The 22,153-nt window shown below is 36.3% G+C and overlaps 4 protein-coding genes across 25 annotated transcripts in view; 3 read left to right on the forward strand and 1 right to left on the reverse strand.

Annotated features, from left to right (window-relative positions):
- The window catches only part of LOC125662605 (leucine-rich repeat-containing protein 71-like), a 102,457-nt gene that overhangs the window by 48,231 nt on the left and 32,073 nt on the right, over positions 1 to 22,153 (reverse strand). The gene's annotated exons all lie outside the window — the stretch shown is intronic.
- LOC125662616 (short-chain collagen C4-like) lies at positions 442 to 12,062 on the forward strand. 4 transcript variants are annotated; one of them, XM_056146580.1, is made up of 5 exons: positions 8,091 to 8,456; positions 8,629 to 8,687; positions 9,708 to 9,766; positions 9,852 to 9,926; positions 11,441 to 12,062. In XM_056146580.1, the coding sequence occupies exons 3-5, from the start codon at positions 9,727 to 9,729 to the stop codon at positions 11,926 to 11,928; spliced, it is 603 nt and encodes a 200-aa protein (XP_056002555.1). In that variant the 5' UTR covers positions 8,091 to 8,456; positions 8,629 to 8,687; positions 9,708 to 9,726; the 3' UTR covers positions 11,929 to 12,062. The 4 variants fall into 4 exon arrangements, with proteins under 4 accessions (XP_056002554.1, XP_056002553.1, XP_048750852.2 ...); XM_056146579.1 differs by lacking the exons at positions 8,091 to 8,456; positions 8,629 to 8,687; positions 9,708 to 9,766; positions 9,852 to 9,926; positions 11,441 to 12,062 and adding exons at positions 442 to 1,360; positions 1,761 to 1,850; positions 2,321 to 2,395; positions 5,250 to 5,753; XM_056146578.1 differs by lacking the exons at positions 8,091 to 8,456; positions 8,629 to 8,687; positions 9,708 to 9,766 and adding exons at positions 715 to 1,360; positions 1,761 to 1,850.
- On the forward strand, positions 15,842 to 18,185 carry LOC130049234 (uncharacterized). The gene is made up of 3 exons (XM_056146581.1): positions 15,842 to 16,315; positions 17,059 to 17,133; positions 17,644 to 18,185. The coding sequence occupies exons 1-3, from the start codon at positions 15,853 to 15,855 to the stop codon at positions 18,120 to 18,122; spliced, it is 1,017 nt and encodes a 338-aa protein (XP_056002556.1). The 5' UTR covers positions 15,842 to 15,852; the 3' UTR covers positions 18,123 to 18,185.
- LOC130049236 (short-chain collagen C4-like) lies at positions 19,602 to 21,277 on the forward strand. Its single transcript, XM_056146584.1, has 3 exons — positions 19,602 to 19,872; positions 20,262 to 20,330; positions 20,710 to 21,277. The coding sequence occupies exons 1-3, from the start codon at positions 19,689 to 19,691 to the stop codon at positions 21,180 to 21,182; spliced, it is 726 nt and encodes a 241-aa protein (XP_056002559.1). The 5' UTR covers positions 19,602 to 19,688; the 3' UTR covers positions 21,183 to 21,277.

The following is a 22,153-nucleotide window of genomic DNA, read 5'->3' on the forward strand; positions in this document are numbered from 1 at the left end:
ATATTGTGTTGAGTAATATTGATCTCATACAGTTGTGGGCAATATTTATGACAGGTTGTGGGGAATATTTATGGCAGATTGCTGTGGCTAATTTCTATGACAAATTACTGTGGCTAATATTCTTTGCATGTTGTTTTGGCTAATATTCATGACAAATTATTGTTGACTAATATTTATGACAGATTGTTGGTTCATATTTATAGCAGAATGTTATGAGTAATATTTATGGCATATATTTGTTGACTAACATTGATGACAGATTGTTGTGGCTAATATTTATTACATAATTTTGTTAGCTAATATTTATAGCAGATCAAATGTTAAGACTGAAAAAATTATTGATTGATGCTGAAATGCTATGCAAATGAAGTGATATATGAAAGGTGAAGATAACGAACAGTGATCAATCTCATAACTCCTAACAGTCTTTGGCACGCTGGGTTTTTTTTTTTGGGGGGGGGGTCTTTTAGTTCTTACACGTTTATTGTTATTTCGGATTTTCAATATTTCGGCCTGAGCATCACTGAAGATACATTATTTGTCGAAATGCGCATCTGATGCATCAAAATTGGTACCGTATAAGTTTTACATAAGCAATAGAAAATAGAGAGTTGGGCAAACACGGACCCCTGGATATACCAAAGGTGGGATCAGCTGCCTAGGAGGAGTAAGCATCCCCTGTCGACCGGTTACACCCGCCGTGAGCCCTTTAACTTGATCGGGTAAACGAATTAGATAGCCATCTTCAGTAATTGCAGGCGAAGGAATCTACATATATGATGACTTTGGTGGAACAATGCATGGACACGCTCTGGTTACCACGTGGCCCGAAAGAGACTCCTACTTTCCCTTCACCTTTACAGTAATTAAAGATGACTATTTTAGTCATATTCAGCAACGAAATTGATCAGAAAGAATGATAACGAAAATTATGCCTTAATGAAAATTTTGTGTTTCCGCCACTCTTATCAAATACACGTGTCATTTCCTACATTCCTTATCTCATTGCGTTCCCGAAGACTAGTGCGTTACTTCGTACACATAATCATGGGGTTCCTTTTGTATTTTATTTTGGCGCTGGGAAGTGTCGTGCATAGCTTCAAGCCCAAAACAGTCCTTGAGGTGGACCGTCGGTTGTTGTTGAATGACCCGCAAACAATTCTCGTCCAGTTAGAGGCAATACAAAGAGAAATGCAGACTTTAAAAACATTGGTCAACACGCAGCAGACTACAATTCAATCATTAAAAACTTTGGTCAACTCACAACAAACAAATATTCATACGCTGGAGACACTGGTCAATTCACAGCAGACTAAGATCCAATCGATGCAAAACCAACTGAACAGGAAGACTGATCAAGGTATTCTACCTTTTGATTTGTAATTCTATTTCTATTGTCTATTATATACATATATATACCACGTATATATATATATATATATATATATATATATATATATATATATTACATTAAGCTAAGTACTTCGTTACTAGCTTGAAAATACGGATGTATATTTAATTGCTGTTATAAAATTTAGAAATTCATTTCAAAATTAAGGATTATCTCCCTCATGCATAGCTCTTATCCTTGGACGAATTTGGCTCCACTTTTTTGGCACGCTGTTTTTGGCTATATTTAGCTCTAAAACTTAATAGTTATTTCGGATTTCAAACATTTCGGTTGAGCATCACTGAAAAGACATTTGTCGAAATGCGCATCTGGTGCATCAAAATTGGTACCGTATAAGTTTTACATTAAGGTGAAATGCAGACACTGAAGACATTGGTCAACACGCAGCAATCTCAAATCCAAACCATACAGAACCAGCAAACGAAAATGGCGGACCAAGGTAATCAACTCAAGAATCTATCACAATATAGTATCCAATTAACCTGCACCAGATATGAAATATCTAAACAAGATACACTATGCTTAGTTAAGTTTTCGTCTAGCTAAAGCCTATTTAAAGTAACATATTCTACCAGGAACTGAATTAGCACAGCTTGAGAGTGATGAAAATGATTCACTGAGATATTTTTCAAAACTTCTTTGATATCATTTAAAGTTTAGTTATAAAGAGAATGCCAGAGATATTTTACGGTGGAAAGTTGAATAAATTTTGTCAAAAGTTGGTTACCTCCACATTACAGTCAACTGCAGCATTATAAACTGTTCATGATTTTGATATAATTCATTATTTTTTTGTATCAATATTGGGCAATAATATGCAAAACCTATGAAAAAGTCATCTATTTCTTCTTCCTGATCCTATATCACTTTCTTGTACGTTAAGTGACTAATTTTGTCTAATTCTATTAGTTGTAGGATCTGTTTACACAACATGGGGACGGAAAAGTTGTCCGGCAATAAACGGAACGAAAACAGTTTACACTGGTGAGTAGACAACTATCAATCGTTAAATAATTGCGGATACCCAAATGATTTGAGTGAAAAGGTGAAAACAATGAACAGTGATCAATATTATGAGTGCACTTTTATATTGCCATGAATCAGCATTTATGGTCGCTCATAACATTAAAATTTTATTTTTATTTTGACTACGAATTACACCGTTTACCTGATCAAGACATTGAGCTCACGGTGGGTGTAAGCGGTCGACAGAGGATGCTTACTCTTCCTAGGTACCTGAATCCACCTCTGGTATATCCAGGGATCCATGTTTGCCCAACTCGTAATTTTGTATTCCTTATAGGAGTTTTGAGATTGATCGCTGTTCGTTATCTTTACTTTTTATTTAATGTATCGATAAAGTTATTTATGAAAAGGGAAACCTGTATCATATTCAAATAAACGGAGTAATCAGTAGTCAAAAAGCTTAAATGAAGTCCGATGTCAAGCTCTCCATCTCTATACATGATTTTTTTTTTTTGGTCATTTTTTTTTCAAAATGATAAAGGATTCGTTTTCTTTGCAAATAAGAGATTTTCAAATTCAAACGTCGACTTGATTTGAAGCGTGACATAGATATTTGAGAAAGTCTATCAAGAGAACTCATGTAGACGTTCTATTTTTTCTTTCGTTTAGATATAAATTATTTATTAAGATTGTAACTGTTATTTGCTAAACAAATATGTCATTTGGGAAAAAAGATATATTACAATATGTAAATTTTAAAAGAAATTGAAACAAAATGGTCATCACTGTTTGAACCAAACCAGAGGAAAAAGTACCAGTCCCTATCACAATTGATAGAATTCACTAAAATAATCAAATAGCTGTTAATTTTATGTACTTTCCGTCAAAACATTCGTTTGCTTTGTAAATTCTTTTCATTTGCAAGGCATTTTACAACAAGATTTTCTGATTACAATGTTCTTAATGATGACTTTCTCAAAATTCCGATCGGGTTTGGTTGAAATTTGACTAAATGTTTATAAATATTGTTTTTAAATTAGAGCGTCTGAGTCTTTTAGGCATCTCAACAGGGTTAAGGTGTCCCGAGTAAAGTTAAAAACAAACATCATAAAATGCACCGCAGTGCACTTCACACTATACGACGTCAAAATATAAAAGTACGTCACGACGTACAGGTCTATAGTTGCATCGCAGGGAAAATGTCATAAATTTTACCGCTATCTACCACCGTTATCCAATTTTCAAGCTGTATATGTTTAAATCTGTCTGTCAAATGATTTTTTTTCAGTTTTCTTTGATAATGTATAAGTCTCATGTTTGGGTTTTTTTACATGTAGTGTGCACTAAAGTAATCTCTTTATTACATTGTGACCTTAAAGTCGCCCCCATTGTGTATAGTCATTTAGAATAAAGAACACAAACGTGTGAATATATCGACTTGGCACAGGTGAAAGATGGCGACATTTTATTTCGATCAAAGCAAATTCCCAAAGGTATCTATTTGCAGATTTAGGATTTTGATACAGAAGGTGGGATATTTTGCCTTGTTTAGATAAGATTTGGCAGTAAATGGTGGAAATGTGCAATATATTTGTCGAGATTATGGAAATGGCTCTATATGAGAGAATATTGTACCGGTCAGGATCACGTTTTAAATTAATCAAATCAATGTTGACATATCAAGCCCAAACTGCAAATGATTTGAGTGCAACTTTCACCTGGCCGAGGTGATAAACAACTGAAAATCTAACGGATAAAAATAACTCTACGTCACTTGTATAATGACGTAATAGTTACGCGAGGGATTTCACCACGTGATACAATGTTTGTTCATGTATTGACAAACGATTTTTACTAAAAAATATGCGGCCCTTGGAAGAATTTTACTTTAAATTGAATATGCTGTTATTTATCTCGGGACACCTTAGCCCCAGGTGATGTTTATTGGAGTGTCCGGGTAGCGCATAGATAGTGACCTCGCTTCTCACCAATGTGACCCGAGTTCAATCCCCGTGATCAGCAGTGGTGGTTTGTGAGAGGGTATGGTGGTCGCCCGCTTGGACATGTGGTTTTCATCCGGTTAAATGACCCCCTATAGCTAACACAAACATCCGTGCAACAAAGGACTCCATTGAAAAAAAAAACATTCAAGCCTTCGTGGGTTTTCCGTGGTATTTGAGTATGTGTGTTTTTATGTAGGTATATACCGAATAAACACCGAATAAATACTGTTATTAGATATTCATATCATGCATCAAATCAGGGAGAAATTTGAACTCGTTTACAAGTCTCTTATTTGTAAACAAAACACTTGCTTCATGAGAGGCGAAGATAACGAACAGCGATCAATCCCATAATTCCTATAAGCAATACAAAACAGAGAGTTTGGCAAACACAGACCTCTGGATATACCAGAGGTAGGATCAGGTGCCTAGGAGGAGTAAGCATCCCTTGTTGACCGGTCACACCCACCGTGAGTCCTATATCTTGATCAGATAAACGGAGTTATTTGTAGTCGAAATCAGTGTGTAAAGAACGGCTTAACAATCGGCATGAAACACGCCAAACAACATTCATTCATGAAAAAAGAAACAAAATCATATGAAATAATGCAGAGCTTTTATCATCCTTTCGATTTTGAAATCATACTTCATATGACAAGGGAGGTAATGTTCATTCCGACTAGGCACCAGATCTCACCTCTGGTGTGTCCAGGGGTCCGTGCTTGCCCAACTCTCTGTTTTGTATTCCTTGATCTTATATATTTAAAGGAGTTAAAAATGATTTGATCTTATAATCTGAATCAATGAAATGTAACATTTCGAGTATCTTTAATCCTGTTATTAGATATTTTCTGCATATCATATTTCAGGTATTACTGGCGGTAAACCTTACCACGAGGTAGGAGGCGGTGTAAACACACTTTGCTTACCGCATGACCCAGACAACGCGCCCAATAATTTTCCGACTAGTTTGCAATCGTCAACGCATCTATTTGGAAGTGAGTACCAATTTACATACGGAAACATCGCGCGAGATGATGACGTTCCGTGTGCAGTTTGTCACCTACAAAGCGCCACCTCTGTGTTGATGATACCGGCAAAAACCACGTGTCCCAGCGGTTGGACCATGCAATATCACGGATATTTAGTTACCGATAATGAAGATTCAGGTTGGCATGCTACCGATTTTATCTGTCTCCATGGTGACCCTGAGTATTTGACCGAGGGTGCGCGACAGCACGATTTGGATGGACATATTCTGTATCCAGTCACAGCTGTTTGTGGTTCTCTCCCCTGCCCTCCCTATAAGTCAGGTCAATACATAACGTGTGTTGTTTGCTCGTTGTAATGATTAAAGATGATCGTTCGCTCAAGGCTGAGTGTACTTATGTGTGCACTAAATCTTTCATTTTCTTTGGTTCAAAATGCATTAATATGATAATTGTACTATACACAGAAGGAAATCAAGCAATCATTATTCTTCATCGCATTTTCGAAATTGCGTACAATGTATTTATTTAAAACATCAATCTAAAACTGGCATCAATAAATGTTGATTGCAATAACCCGAAAAACATCATTAAATTTTATCTGTATATCATATGCATAAGACAATTTCATAAATGGTGACCGGATTTCAATAGAAACACTCTTTGTAAGATAATATCGTTTCCTGATCAAGATATAGGGCTCATGGCTGTTTGCGGCTGTGACCGGTCGACAGGGAATGGTTACTTATCCTAGGCAACTGACCCTGCCTCTGGTGTGTCCAGGGGTCCGTGTTTGCCCAACTCTCTATTTTGTATTGCTTATAGAAATTATGATATTGATCACTGTTCGTTATCTTCACCTTTCATGTATCTGTTTCCGTTCCTGGTCAAACTTAAATAGGGAAGGGGATAATTTCATATTTATTCATCTAAAGGATATTTTAGACAAAAAAGTTAACTTAACGAACTTCGATCAATTTCATAAATACTGAAAATAAAAAACGAGACTAGAACAGACACGGACCCCTGAGGTGGGATCGAGTGCCAAGGAGGAGTAAGCATCCCCTGTTAACTGGCAATGCCCACCATTAGATCCCTAATTTTACTTAGATGAATGGAGTGATCCGTAGTCAAAGTCGGATTTGAAACAGTGATTTACCAATCGTTATAAAACACGACAGCGGCACCCAACCTAATAGCAGGTTGTATTTGCAAGTTTGATCGCTATAACGACCAAAGACTTTGCAAAATATTGACTTTAAACAAGACTTCTGATGGTTCTGTAGTATAAACGAATTAGTCAGTATCCTGCACTAATTAAAAAAGATTTTAAAAATAAACTTACGCAGAACATGCTCTCGCGTATCGAATCATTTCAAAAACATAAACATCAGATGTAGGTGATATTGGAATATTGCTACATAAATATGGGAAGTTGACGATGGAGAAGCTGAAATCATCCCGTTTGTCATACAGTTGGGGAGTTAATGGCGGAGAAGCTGAAGTTATAGCGTTTGCCATAAAGATGAGTTGTTAGCTTGCCGTCAATATCTATGTTCAATAAAATATCTAAGTAGAAAAAGATGAGGAGGAGTATGCTGTTTTTCATTTATAGCTAACTACGATGTATTAAATCGTAAAGTAAGTATTATTAATAGAGAAATGTATCATAATGTCAATCGAAGGCCACAGCAAGATATATTTTCTTCTTATGTAAAACTCTTGAATAAATTCAGTTCAAACAGCTTTTATTGGCAATTTGTTTCTCCAAGTGTTTGATTTATCTTAGTGAATTATTGTTTATGTTTGAAGAGTTTTATTCATCTCTCAATCTTTAGGATTAAGCTATCAGACTACAAGACAATACTATGTAAAAGTATGGAAGAGTTTTGAGAATTTACAATAACGTGTGACACCCTGACAGTGTATACAGGTAATGAACTCAGCTAATGAGGAGTGATAATATTCTGCAATGATTTACATCTGATTAATATCTACAGTAAATGAATGGGGCTAATATCTTTGGTAAATTGTAGTGGCTTTTATATGTGGCAGATTGTGGCTAATATTCATGGGGAATTTTTCTGGCAAATATTTATGGCAAATGATTTTTGTTAACATCTACGAGAAATTGTTGTGGTTAATATGCATGGTAAATTGTGGTTAATATTGATTGCAGATTGTTGTGGTTAAAATTCATGGCAGATTGATGTGGTTAATATTCATGGGAAAATTATCCGGCTAAAAATTATGGCAGATGTTTTGGCTAATATCTACATCAAATCGTGGCTTATATTCATCACAAATTGCTGTTACTAATATTTATGACAAATTGTTGTGGCTGATATCTATGGCAGATTGTAGTGGCTAATATCTATGGCAAATTATTGTGTCTGATAGTTGTGGCATATTGTTGTGACTAATATTCATGGTAAATTGTGGTAAATCTTTATGACAGATTATCGTGGCAAATTTTCGTGGTAGATTATTGTATCAATTATACGGCAGATTGTTGTGTCTAATATCTATGACAGATTGCTTCATTCATATTCAGCAACATAATGGACTAGGAGAAAATGTGTTTCTGCCATTCTTATCAAATACATCTGTCATCCCCCACATTTCTTATCTCGCTGATTTCTTCAAGACAAGTGCATTATTTAGTCTACAAAAGGAACACCATGTTTGTTTCAAACATGATCTTCCTTTTGTATTTTTGATTTTGGCGCTGGGGGGTTTCGTTCATAGCTTAAAGGACCGGACAGTCCATGAGGTGGACCGCAGGTTGTTGCTGAGTGACCCTCAAACAATCCCCGTCCAGTTAAATGCAGACTTTAAAAACACTGGTTGACACCCAGAAGACTACCATTCAATCAATGAGCACGCTGGTCAACTCACAACAGACTAAGATCCAATCAATGCAAGCACTGGAAACATTGGTGAACACCCAACAAACTTAAGTACAAAACATGGACACACTGGTCAACTCGCAGAAAACTAAGATACAGACGCTGGAAACTCTGGTCAACACCCAGCAGACTAAGCTTCAATCGATGCAAAATAAACTGAACAGAAAGACTGAGAAAGGTATTGTACCTTTTGATTTGTAATTCTAGTGTCTATAAAGGTATTCTACCTTTTGATTTGTAATTCCAAGGTCTATCATTCAACATATATTTGAACAATTAATGTAACTGAATATACATGTACACACGCATTATATACATATCTTTATATATATATTCAACACTTCCATCAGGTGAAATGCAGACACTGAAGACATTGGTCAACACCAGCAAACGAGAATGGCGGACCAAGGTAATCAACTCAAGCATCTATTACATTATAATTCTAAATAACGCACGTCACATAGAGAATATCTTATTAAGATATACTATGCTTAGTTAAATTTTCGTCTAGCTAAAGCCTATTTAAAGTAGCATATTGTACCAGGAACTGAATTAGCATAGCTTGAGAGTGATAAAAATGATTTACTGAGAAATTTGTCAACTTTAAGGCAATTCCACCTTTCTAGAACTATAGGTTCAATCTTATATTTGATTGTTGATTCTTCAAACAATACATCTTAGTAACAAATAAAAATAATAGATTATATATGTTGCGGTATCAATAATTTTTTATCAATTAGTACACATATACCTGTTATCAACGTTAGAAAATTGTAATTTTCCTTAACCAGCATTATCAAAATTTCACAGAACTGGTTAAAACGACGTAATAGTATTCATAACAGTTTCATGGAACAGTTTCTTTAAAAATATACAGATGTCTAATATGTTTGTGAAAGATAAAGGAAATATATCGCTTCAAGGACTTGATAAATAATTTAATGAAAACAAAGTTTTGAAAGATATAATTTATTACTCATATAAATCTTAGACTTTTGAAATAGTTAATCATTAACAAGGTTTTACACAATAAGTATTGAAAAACACTCCAACAAAATATATGTTCTTGTCATGCATAAATTTTATTAAATCATTTACGAAATCTTATGGCGTCACAAGAGGGTGGAACTATATAAATAGCATTAAAAGTCTAGTGGTAAAGATAATCTCAAAGAGATATTTCGCGGTGGGAAGTTGGTTACCTCCACAAAACAGTCAACTGCAACATTATGAACTGTATACGATTTTGATATAATTCATTAATTTTCAATATTGGGCAATAATATGCAACACTTTTAAGAAAAAAAGTAATTTATCTCCCTCATGCATATTTCTTATCCTTGGACGAATTTGGCTCCAGTTTTTGATACTCTAGTTTTTCTTTTAGTTTTTACATGTTCATTGTTATTTCGAATTTCCAAAATTTTAGCTTGAGCATCATTGAAGAGATGTTATTTGTCGAAATGCGCATCTGGTGCATCAGAATTGGTACCGTATTGGTTTTACTTTCTGATCCTATATCAATCAACAATTCCTGTATGGTAAGTGAATATATTTCGTTTAATTCTATTAGATGTAGGATCTATTTACACAACATGGGGACGGAAAAGTTGTCCGGCAATAAACGGAACGAAAACAGTTTACACCGGTAAGTAGACACCTATTGATCCTGATGACTTTAGTGAAAAGGTGAAGATAACGAACAGTGATCAATCTTATAAGTGCACTTTAAAATTGCCATGAATTCAGTATCTAAGGTGACTCATTATATTAAAATTCTATTTTGATTTTGACTACGAATTACACCATTTACTTGATCAAGATATAGGACTCACGGTGGATGTGACCGGTCGACAGGGGGTTCTTACTCTTCCTAGGTACCTGAATCCATCTCTGGTATTTCCAGGGAACCGTGTTTTTCCAACCCTTAATTTTGTATTCCTTATTGGATTTATGAGATTGATCACTGTTCGTTATCTTCATCTTTCATTTAATGTATCGATAATGTTGAAGATAACGAACAGGGATTAATTTCATAACTTTTATAAGGACTACAAAATTAAGAGTTGAGCAAACACAGACCCCTGGCTATACCAGAGGTAGGATAAAGTGCGTAGGAGGAGTGAGAATTTCCTGTCGACCGGTCCTACCCACCCTGAGCTTAAAACAGGTAAACGGAGTAATCATTTGTCAAATACAGAGGTGAAGTCTGATTTCACAATCATGAGGGTGATTCAAGCTCTAAATAATTTTTTTGGTGCTATTTTTGTTTTTAAAACCCCCCCAGAGAATTTGTTTTATTTGCAGATTATTAAATCCAAACTTGGCTTTGATTTGATGCATGATATAGATATTTAATAAAGCCCATCAAGAGGGTTCGTAGATACTTTTTACTTTCTTATTCTAGATACAAATTATTCATGAAAATTGAAACGGTTATTTGCTAAAGGAACATGTCATTTGGAAACAAGATATAAATTAGATTAATAAATTTTGAAAGAAATGTCCAAATATCAGAGATTTGTTTTTAAATTTGAACCAAACCAGAGAAAAAGTACTGATCCCGATCAAAACTGATATAATTTAATATAATATTCAAATAGCTGTTAATCATATGCACTTTTCATCAAGAAATTAGCTGGCTTTGTGAATTCATTCATTTGCAAGCCAGTTTACTACAAGTATTTCTTATCAAACTGTTCTTAATGATGACTCTCTCATAATTCCCATCGGGGTTGATTAGATTTTCACAACAAGTTTATGGCATCTTTTAGGCATGTTTTATTGCATAATCAAATCACAGAGAAATTTGGGCTCCTTAGCAAGCTTCTTATTTGCAAAACCTTTTTCATAATTCAGGGGGGGGGGGGGGTCATATAAAATGATGGAGATCTTGTTTCAACCATTCAATTATGAAATAATCACTGGTCGTTATCATCGTCTTTCATAATTTGTCTTACAGGAGATGCTTACTCCTCCTAGGCACATGATCTGGTGTGTCCAGGGGTTGATGTTAGCCCTACTCTTAATATTGTATTTTTATATGAATTGTGAGATTATGAGATTGATGACTGATCCATATCTTCACTTTTCCATGAGGTGCTTTAACGAGCCATTGAAGTTATTAGATATTGTGCATCTATTCTGCACGTTATATTACAGGTATTACAGGTGGTAAACCTTGTCACGAGATGGGAGGCGGTGTAAACACACTTTGTTTACCACACGACCAGGATAATGCCCCCTCAAACTTCCCTACCAGTCAGGACTCGGCAGCGCATATGTATGGAAGTGAATACCAGTTTACGTACGGAAACATCGCGAAGGATGATGACGTTCCCTGTGCAGTTTGTCACCTGCAAAGCGCCACCTCTGTGTTGATGATACCGACCAAAACCACATGTCCCAGTGGTTGGACCATGCAATATCACGGATATTTAGTTACCGATAATAATGATGGTGCACATAACTATTGGCATGCCTACGACTTTATCTGTCTCCATAGCGACCCTAACTATTTGACCGAGGGAGCACGACAGCACAACATGGACGGTCATATTCTATTTCCGGTTACAGCTGTTTGCGGTTCTCTCCCCTGCCCTCCCTATAAGGCAGGACAATACATAACGTGTGTTGTTTGTTCATCATAATAAATATTTGAACGAGCTCAACAACAGCAATGACAACAGAGGTTATTAAATGGTACATGTTTGTTTGAAACTTCAACTGGCACAACAATTATAGTTCATTGTTCTTTTGTATAAGAATAATTTAATTCTTATTGTATCCTTGTCTCTGATTGGTCAAATTCCAATTGATGAACGCAAGTTATTTTTGTATAACCTGGTTTGGTTTGGGGACACACACCCTTGACAACCAAGGACCCATTTTACAAAACAACTTACGACAAAGTCGCAAATCTTAAATTCTATTACACTGTTATTACTTTGAGTGAATGAAGTGACACTTTTTTAAGGCTTAATTTTCAATATTTGAAAAAAAACAATATTTTGCATTTGGAGTGAATGATCTTACAAAAAACTGGAAAACTCCAGTATGTAAAGTTGGTCGTAAGTCGTAAGCTCTTTTGTAAAACGCGCCCCAGATGCCGGAACTATTTTTTTCACTCTCTCTAAATGTACATCACAACACTGTTTTCATCCTTCTATGGAAAGTCAACATGTACAAAAAGTTTTTACGGTTTGATACACATATTGTTTTCTCGTTGTCAATATTAGCATCTACTTGTACGCAAATCACTGTTGTAAAACTTCTTTCTCTGTATGATGGTCGAAGAATAGATTAAAACAAAGATATTATATTCGAATTAATGATTTACCAAGTAAGCATTGCCCTGTTCATTTTGAAATACATTTCTCACTGGGGGAAAAGGGGGGGGGGGGTCATTGCTTGATCCGCCTTTCAGCAAAGGAAACAAAAATTCATACGTCACATTTTATCACCTGACGTCAGTGACGTTAACATGTGGATCGCAATTTGTCATTTGTTTATACATATTTTCTTGTGTTGGATTTACTATTAACGAAAACGTTGCATGCAATGGTAAGTTTTCATGTAGCAGAAGATTTTACAGAGTTAAAAGCCGCAAATTATTGCATTTTCTGGTATTTGAGGATTTATTTTTGGTAGGTCTAAATAATGCAATTTCCGGTAAAAATTCCTTTTCATTGACATATGAGTTGTTCGAAATCTGCACTATATTCCCCTTCAATTTATACTATGATATTTTTTTTTAATTTCGCGGGTGGGTTGATTTTTAGAACTCCACCACAACATTAATTCATCATGAAAATGCGTATTTTTAATATTTCAAAACAAATTATATTCGATGTTCTGAAAATAAAAGACCCCACGTAATAGTATATATACTTGTATATAAAGTTCAATATGGAAATGATGATGCGTTTTTAAGTATACACAGGTTGCAATTGTTGATAACATTGCCTATGCAATCTACTAAAATCTGATTACTTTAATCAACTCTGAACAAAGTTTTAAATTTCTTTAACAGTAGATATGGGCAACTACAATATGAAAGATGAGGATAACGAACAGTGATCAATCTCATAACTCCTATACAGTGCATATCATTAACACTGGAAAACGGACTATAGGAACTCTTCAACATAAGGAAATAAACAATTACATCATGGAAGTCATCATTTGAATAGAAAGTTTCGCGACTGGCTTTATTTTGGATATGCATATGGTGTTTATATTTCTCAACTGATTCTATACCCAAGAGCTTGCTTGCGTATGTTCAGTTTTTAAATCGAGGCAGGCTACTGACAAAGAAGTTGATGGTACAGGAGTCTCAACAGTCTCGCTTGAAGTCGTTATAACGATCTAGTTCGTCAATACAACCTATCATTGCGTCAAATGCTGTCTGACATGTTTCCTACCTATTTTTAGGCGTTCTTGGCACACTGATTTTACTACGGATAACTCCGTTTACCTGATCAGGATATAGGGCTCACGGCGGGTGTGATCTATTTTGTACTGCTTATAGGAGTTATGAGATTGATCACTGTTCGTTATCTTCACCTTTCATGCATACCTAGACGGTATGCGATGGGGTGTCAATAGTGACTGAGAATTAATTTAACAGCTTTTTGAAGCGAACGTGAAAGAAACAAAACCCATCAGAAATATTCGTAAACAATAAATGTTTCTAAGGATTTAAAGTATAAGCGTGTGTGTCCGGAACCAAAATAATAGCCGGAACCACAATTACGACTGTCGGAACACTTAATTACCCGGAACAGATATTATGCAACGACAGCAGTGCAACCTAAGTGCACAGCCTGAACCAGCCGAAGTTGAATGTCAATTTCCAGACATGAATTATAAAGAACTGCTACGAAATTCAGTCAAAGTGTCAGTCCGCATATCTAGCAGTGCCACATCTCACCTGAGATTTATATCTGCATTAACAAGAATAGTTTGTGAAAAACTCATGTTGGAGAAATGCATGCTACTGCAAATGAAAAAGTGAACACAAAGAGATGTCAGGCGAAGATAACGAACAGTGATCAATCTCATAACTCTTACAAGAAAACAAAATAGATAGTTGGGCAAACACGGATCCCTGGACACACCAGAGGTGGGGTCAGGTGCCTAGGAGGAGTAAGCATCCCCCCTGTCGATCGGTCACACCCGCCATGAGCCCTATATCCTGATCAGGTAAATAGAGTTATACGTAGTCAAAATCAGTGTGTCAAGATGTGATGAATAGGAAAGTTGTAGGCGCGAGGCTTGTGGCAAACTGTACTTTTCTTTGTATATGGTTTATCTGTGAACTAATGATGGTTAATTATCTCTTGATTGTTTATCAACCGCAAACATCATGACGTCCATTCTCAAGTTTTCATAGTCTACCCCCTCTCCCTATGTTTCTCTCTATCTTTTGGAGAAATATTTCGCAACAAACATCCCTGTCTCTAATTATACATACATGCAAGGTGAAGATAACGAACAGTGATCAATCTCATAACTCCTACAAGCAATACAAAATAGATAGTTGGACAAACACGGACTCCTGGACACACAAGAGGTGAGATCAGGTGCCTAGGAGGAGTAAGCATCCCCATGTGATATGCATGTCTTGGGCAGGTTTCGTCAGTGTTTACCAAACATGATTAACATGCATGATAGTGTATTGATAAATATTTCGTTTACAGATTTGAATTCATACAATGTCATGCTAATACATTTACGACTACGTCTATCTGGTTTCATTACCTTGTATTTTTTTTTATGGGGAAGGTAATAAGATATAGAAAGCGATTTCTAAAATATGCTATTAATCGAATTTGGTTTTCGATGCCGGTGAATTTATCGTTGTTGTTGTTCAATGCATTATCTCAAAATGGGGATCACTGTTTGTCTCGTTAAAGTTTGTCACCCCTACCCCTATGAACAAAATCATGAACGGACAAACAAGAAATATGCAACATGACAATATCCAACCCCACCTCAAGAAAGGTCTATATTGCAGTCACTCTTAGGGGTCATCCATAATTGTCAACCACTTTCCAAAGCGTGCAAAAGGCACGCTCGGAGGGAGGGGGTAAAAAAATCGACAATTTTACCGTACGCTCTTTTTTTTCTCTTCCGGATTTATTTCATAAAAGTATTGGTCATGTTACAAAAGTGTAATGCCTATAAAAAAGACGACAAGATAAGACAGAGACATCTTTATTTTTTCTATAAAATTCTATTATGTACACAAGATTTGCACATTTATAAAATATATCATTCTTATATAACAAGAAATAGGGGTACCAATATTAAAGAACTCATTGTTTGAACTAAATTTCTCATAAGCTCGATTGTCGACCTTCTTGTTGGGAATTTAAAAATGGTTGATGTACACTTTTTGAGGGAGGGGGTGGGGGGTGGGGGTCTCAAAAAGTGTGCTTTTTGCACACTTTGGAAAATGGTTGACAATTATGGATGACCCCTTACATATGTACACCTTATCAAATACTTATGACAATCTTGTATTTCTTATCTCTCTGATGTCTAAGAGTACATTTAACGTGTACACAAATATGTCCACACCACTAGTGAACGACATGGCATTCCCTCTCTGTGTACTATTTGTTATGGGTACCATTGTGTCCAGCCTACAGGACCATTTAGCCCTCCAGGTACCCAGTCTACAGGACCAATCAGCCCGTGAGGTAGACCGTAGGTTGTTGTTGAATGACCCACAAACAATTCTAGTCCAGTTGGAGGCAATGCAAAGAGAAATGCAGACTTTAAAAACATTGGTCAACACCCAACAGACTAAAATCCAATCAATGCAAACGCTAGAAACATCGGTCAACACCCAGCAGACTAAAGTTCAATCAATGGACACACTGGTCAACACCCAGCAGACTAAGATCCAAACACTGGACACGCTGATCAACTCACAGCAATCTAAGATCCAAAAGCAGGAGACCCTGGTCAACTCACAACAGAGTCAAATCCAATCATTACAGAGTCAGTTAACCAAAACTGCAAACCAAGGTAATAAAAGTTAAGAACCTAAGCGGATGCCTTTCGATAATCCTTTGCATTCTTTCACTTTCAGATTTGAATTCATCCACGACTTCTGTGGAGTAAAAATTTGAACATTTCAATTCTACAATTACACTCAGTTAAGGAAACGAATTTTAAACATTCCATTTCAGTTGCCTCTGATATAATTGTCTACTATCTCTTTTCTAATTGACATGTTTCTTAATTATTTTTTTTTGCCGCAGCTAATACCATTACGTTTTAAATTTTTATGAAGATTTTCTTATTTCAAACATTAAAACGTTTGAGTCCATTATCGGCTTTTATTAGATATCTATATCATACATCAAACCACAGTGACATTTAGACGCTACAATCTCTTATTAATCTTAATAAAACAGCGGGGTTTTTTCATTCAAAAGAGCCATAAAAATTATACAAAGTAATTGATAGCTTGTATCACTTTCGATGGAGAAACCATGGTTCATTTGAAATGTTTCAACGAGCCATTAGATAGAATTCTGATGTAGAGATCTACCTTAATTTGAATCCAACAGTGTCAGAATCAGACGTTGCCTGTTATGAAGACAAACAGAGGATTGTAATATTATTCTTTTCATTTGTTAAAAAGAATTTTAGAACTAATTAAAATACTGGCTCATTGTACATAATGGCATTTGAAGTACTTACTTTTAAAGAAATTTGAAATTGTCTCGACATGTACAGAAATGGATATACTTTAAATTGGACAGGGCTCGGTACGACTTATACAGTATGGGGACGGAAAAATTGTCCGGCACTCAATGGAACTAGCACTGTGTACTCAGGTATGTAAAACATCATCTGAACAAAGAATGATACGGTGACCGGCAGTGGGTCAAAGGTCAATGCAATGCTGCATCTGTACAAGGGGAATGGGAATTTTGCACGGCACGAAATACTAGTATTCCCTTTGCTAACTAACTATTCATCTGCTGTTCTGGGGCTTAAATCACACATCATTGATCCTAAGTTGAATCTCCGAAAAAATGAAGTATCTCGTCAACAAAGTAAAAAAATATACAAAGTAATGTTATGCAATGTGCACTCTGAATATTGTTTAAAATCCTGGAGTTTAGGGGGTTCCAATCAAAATTGAAACGCTGGATCCGTATCCTTTAATTCAAGGCGGTCTCCAGACGCCCTTCACGTTCTAAGGATTTACACACACAATAGCCCCACCCCTACCGCATTTGAATTTTGATATCTTTTCTTTTTCTAAAAGTTTTATTAAACGTTTTTAACATTCTATTCGTTATTCTTGTTGTTAAAAGGCAAACTTATCCGTTTTTGTCTAGGTATAAGTGCCGGCTCACCGTACCATATTGGCGGTGGAGGAGCGAATACATTATGTCTTACCCATAATCCTGATCAGCCACCGTCTGACTTTCCTACCACCGAGGAAGGACATGGAGTGTTATACGGAAGCGAGTATCAGTTCACATACAGAAATTATGCAATGAATGACGATGTCCCATGCGCTGTTTGCCTTGCAGCATATTCAACAGCAGTTTTGATGATTCCATCAAAGACAAGTTGCCCCATTGGTTGGAACGAGGAATATCGCGGGTTTTTAACATCCCAGAGTGCCACAGACAGAAGACCGCAATACGAATACCTGTGTCTTCATGAAAATGCAGAGTATCTGACAGAAGGGGCTCGCCAAAATAATTATGACGGTCGACTATTTTATCCAGTGATAACACACTGTGGCTCATTACCATGTCCGCCATACATCAATGCAAAACACGTTACCTGTGTTGTTTGTTCTAAGTAAGAAGTACATGTTAATCAAAACGATTATGTATACGTTGAAAATAAAATTTATTCGATATGGTCAGAGTAGAATGTGTTTTAAATACATGCCGTAGAAAGCAAATGATATATACATACAAGGGTTGAACAGATCTCTCCTGTACATCGTATACCTATTCTGACTTAGAGTCAGATCTTCATATTTGTTGTGAAGAACAATGAAATAATATGAACGATAGAAACCCTTTAAATCTCCCCTGGGGTGCGTTTGTAATAGATACATTCTGAGTATAGATAAATGATTGATTCACAACGTGTAAAATAACACAGAAAATACCGGACCAATGCCCTAACGTGAAATTCACATTTATATTTCTGCTGCTTCACAAGATGAGGCGCTTCTTATAAACAACTTGGTTGGCAAGAGATGGGAAATCCACCGACGAGAACGTTTGATAGCCCTAGGCCTTCCGCACACAAAGAAAAGTCAATTCATGCGTAGGGGAAACTAATAGGTTACCCTGTTTACCTGACCAAGATATAGGACTCGTGGCGGGTGTGGCAGGTCAACAGGGGATGTTTACTCTTCCTAGGCACCTCTAGTGTGTCCAGGGGTCCGTGTTTGCCCAACTACACTGTATTTATTTTGTATTGGTTATAGGAGTTATGAGATTGATCAATGTTCGTTATCTTTACCTTTCATTAAGGTGATGGTCAGCTTTTCAAAACAAGTGGAGGGTGTGCTACATCTTTGAATCATCAATAGTTAACCACATTAACACAATCATGTATAACGCCACACGAGTGTTCAATTTATGTATTGGAGATGGACGTTGGCACATGATGGGTTACAAATTCCAGAGTTTGTGAATTAATATTTCACACTTAACGAGTGTCTGTAATCAACATTATACGCCAAGTGACTTCTTTATCCTATTGCTAAACCATATGTCAGTTGTTGTGTTATGCTGGGGATTCATTCGTTTCCACGTTAAGTTTAGAAACTAACGCAATATTGAAGCTAGAACAGTATTGAAGGTGGTATAAATTCATGCAAAAGCACAATGTTACGCACGATCACAATAGTCACCGGAGTACATCGATTACTGCTTGTCAAATAAATAATAATTTACGTCCCTAATTGTAAAATCACAAGACTCAATTTCTAATCAATGGATAAAACATTGACACAAAGAGTTTGTCAAACTATATATAGTCATACACAACTTCATTAATGTTAGACGTCTCAATATGAGTGAAAAATTCTCGAGAGGGACGTTAAACAACATACAATCTATCTGGAATGCTTTGGCGCGGATCCTATTACTTCCTAAAAAGTTGGCGTTCAACGGTGACTTAACTATTGCAAAAATTCTTCATAAATTAGGAACACTTCATTATCAGCAAATTATCTTAAATGAATACGTAAGCTACTATAGATAGAACAATACACCTCCATGTTTCTGATAGTCTTGAAAATATGGGGGTCAAATTGTGGAATAAGTGTGATAGTAGAAAGGTCTTATCAGTACCTGCGTTCCATTGTTCGATTGCCTCATATATTTATATATTACAATTTAATCATAACATGCGGGGTTTGCTTTTACACGTGTTGTGTCTGAATTGGGCGATATTCGGGTGGGCGAGACAGGACGATAGAGACCGTCGTCTGTTGTTAAGCGATCCGCAGATGCTCCAGGCACAGCTAGAGGCAATGCAGAGGCGGATCCAGGCGCTGGAGACCCAGGCCACTGTTAGAGAGACAGGAAGTGGTGAGTAACACAGTGTCATCAGGGTCAGGGTTAGTGCCAATTATGTTAAACGTGGGGATAAAGGGGCGGGGAGGGAACGGGGTAAAAGAAGGGGAAAAGGACGCAATGCGAACAGTAACAGGAAGGGAAGGGATATAAAGGGAAGGGAGGACAACGGGGAATGAAGGGAAGAGGAACTGAAAGCGAGAAGAACGTAGAGAGGACGGAAGAAGTGGAATCTCTGTCCGACCCGCCCCAAAATATCGATGGAAAATATATTTTGCAAATAAATTTAAACCTTGAAATGTTTTAGGTCTGATGGCAAACTAGTTTGTTAAATGAAAACATTAACAGTATGAAAACATTATCTAAAAACATCAATATAATCAAGATTAATGTGAATCTTTCAGGAGCTGTATACACAATCTGGGGAAGAAGAGGCTGCCCGCTGGTCAACGGTACTACCACCCTGTACACAGGTAAAAATTATATACACAGGTGTAAATTACAATATGTATCTGGTTACTAACAACCCGTATATGGGAATGAATTACATTAACTGGTTTCACAGAACTACTGCCATCTACATGTAAAAATTATCAGTAATACAACCCTCTATTAATGTTCATTATTGAAACCTTATGAAATAAAGTAAACAGTGAGTAATTGCTATTATGCATGGTTCATTGTTAAATTGTTACTTAGTTGCATGCTTCATATAGTTTAATGGATTGTTTCCATCACGTTGAACAGGATATTCAAACCATAAGGCATACATGTTCAATCACCACTCCCGCACGATAAAGTTTAGATGAGTAGCGTTGTCATTAACATTTGTCTTTCCTACAAATTTTTCAGGTATAACAGGTGGCAAAATGTATAATATGAAGGGAAGTGGCGTCACGACGATGTGTTTGCCTCACGATCCCGATTCACTTCCGGTGTCGTTCCATTCCCCCGATGATTCTCACACAGCGTTCATATTCGGGGCGGAGTTTGAGATGAACTACAAAAACATTGCCGACAACGACGATGTACCGTGCGCTGTTTGTCATGCACAAACCTCAACTTCCGCTGTAATGATTCCAGCAAAACTCACGTGCCCGCAAAATTGGAAACTGCAGTACAATGGGTTTATGGCGGCAGAAAGATATGATTACTTTGCGTCTGATTTTATTTGTGTTGATTTGAACCCCGAGTATATAGAGGGAACGCGGGCTATTAACGCGGACGGCAGGCTGATTCATCCTGTTAAAGCCAGATGCGGTTCTCTCCCGTGTCCCCCATACAAGGACAAACAGTATGTCTCGTGTGTCGTTTGTACAAACTAAATAAATAACTAAACAGATGTTGTGAATTCACTGTCAGACTTTGACTTGTATTCCAGTACTTATACTATATATCATAAATTGATGATTAAAGTAAATAGATAAATGTTTATTCGGTATATACAATCAAATAATTGTTCATACACACATACCAAGAATAACCCATGAAAGCTGGAAAGCTCATTGATAATGCCTTTAATTGACGGATGTTGGCGCTAGGGAGTCATTATATAGAAGAAAACTGGAGTACCGTATACCCCATTTAATACATGTCAACATCAAAAGGTAACATCCTTTCCGTGAATAGCCACAGAGACGCTATTTTATTTTGTCGACAAACCTACGTGGAGTATATCATTCTACGATTTGACATACGAAAGGAAACTTGTGGGATTAGTTTCTTAATTACTTTCACAGAAGTAATTTGAGGAGGACTTCTACTAACTGGTAGTGGAATACATGATTTGGTAGCAGTGACCTGTACATGAGAATTATGTTTATTTATACTCTTATGAACAGGTATGTTGTAAACTGATTTCGTATGCATGATTGATTATTGCTGTCGGTCTACAAATTCAAATAAGAAATTTTGTAAAATTCTATAACTTTAATTTTACCATATAACAGAATGGAAAATACACAACCTTGTTTAGAAATTATATAAAAAAAACTTTTTCTGGATATTTAGAAAACATTAGCTCACCTGAGCCGATTTCAATTTCTGCAGAACCGTTGGTCCAATATTGCAAAATTGCAATTGAATCAAACTTCATATAAATCATCTTGGAGAAAGGAAGATTCAAGTTTGTTCAATTGAAGGAGCATAAAAGCTTCCTAACAAACATAGTATAAATTCCAGTTTGTTCAAATCGTGGTTCTCCGGAGTAGGTTGAAGCCACAATACAGGACCGAAGTTGTACTTCAGAACCACTCGGTCAGAATTGAAATTCATATGAAAGCTTCCTGACATTGTG

Source organism: Ostrea edulis, chromosome 8, assembly GCF_947568905.1.
Source record: "Ostrea edulis chromosome 8, xbOstEdul1.1, whole genome shotgun sequence".
NCBI lineage: Eukaryota > Metazoa > Mollusca > Bivalvia > Ostreida > Ostreidae > Ostrea > Ostrea edulis.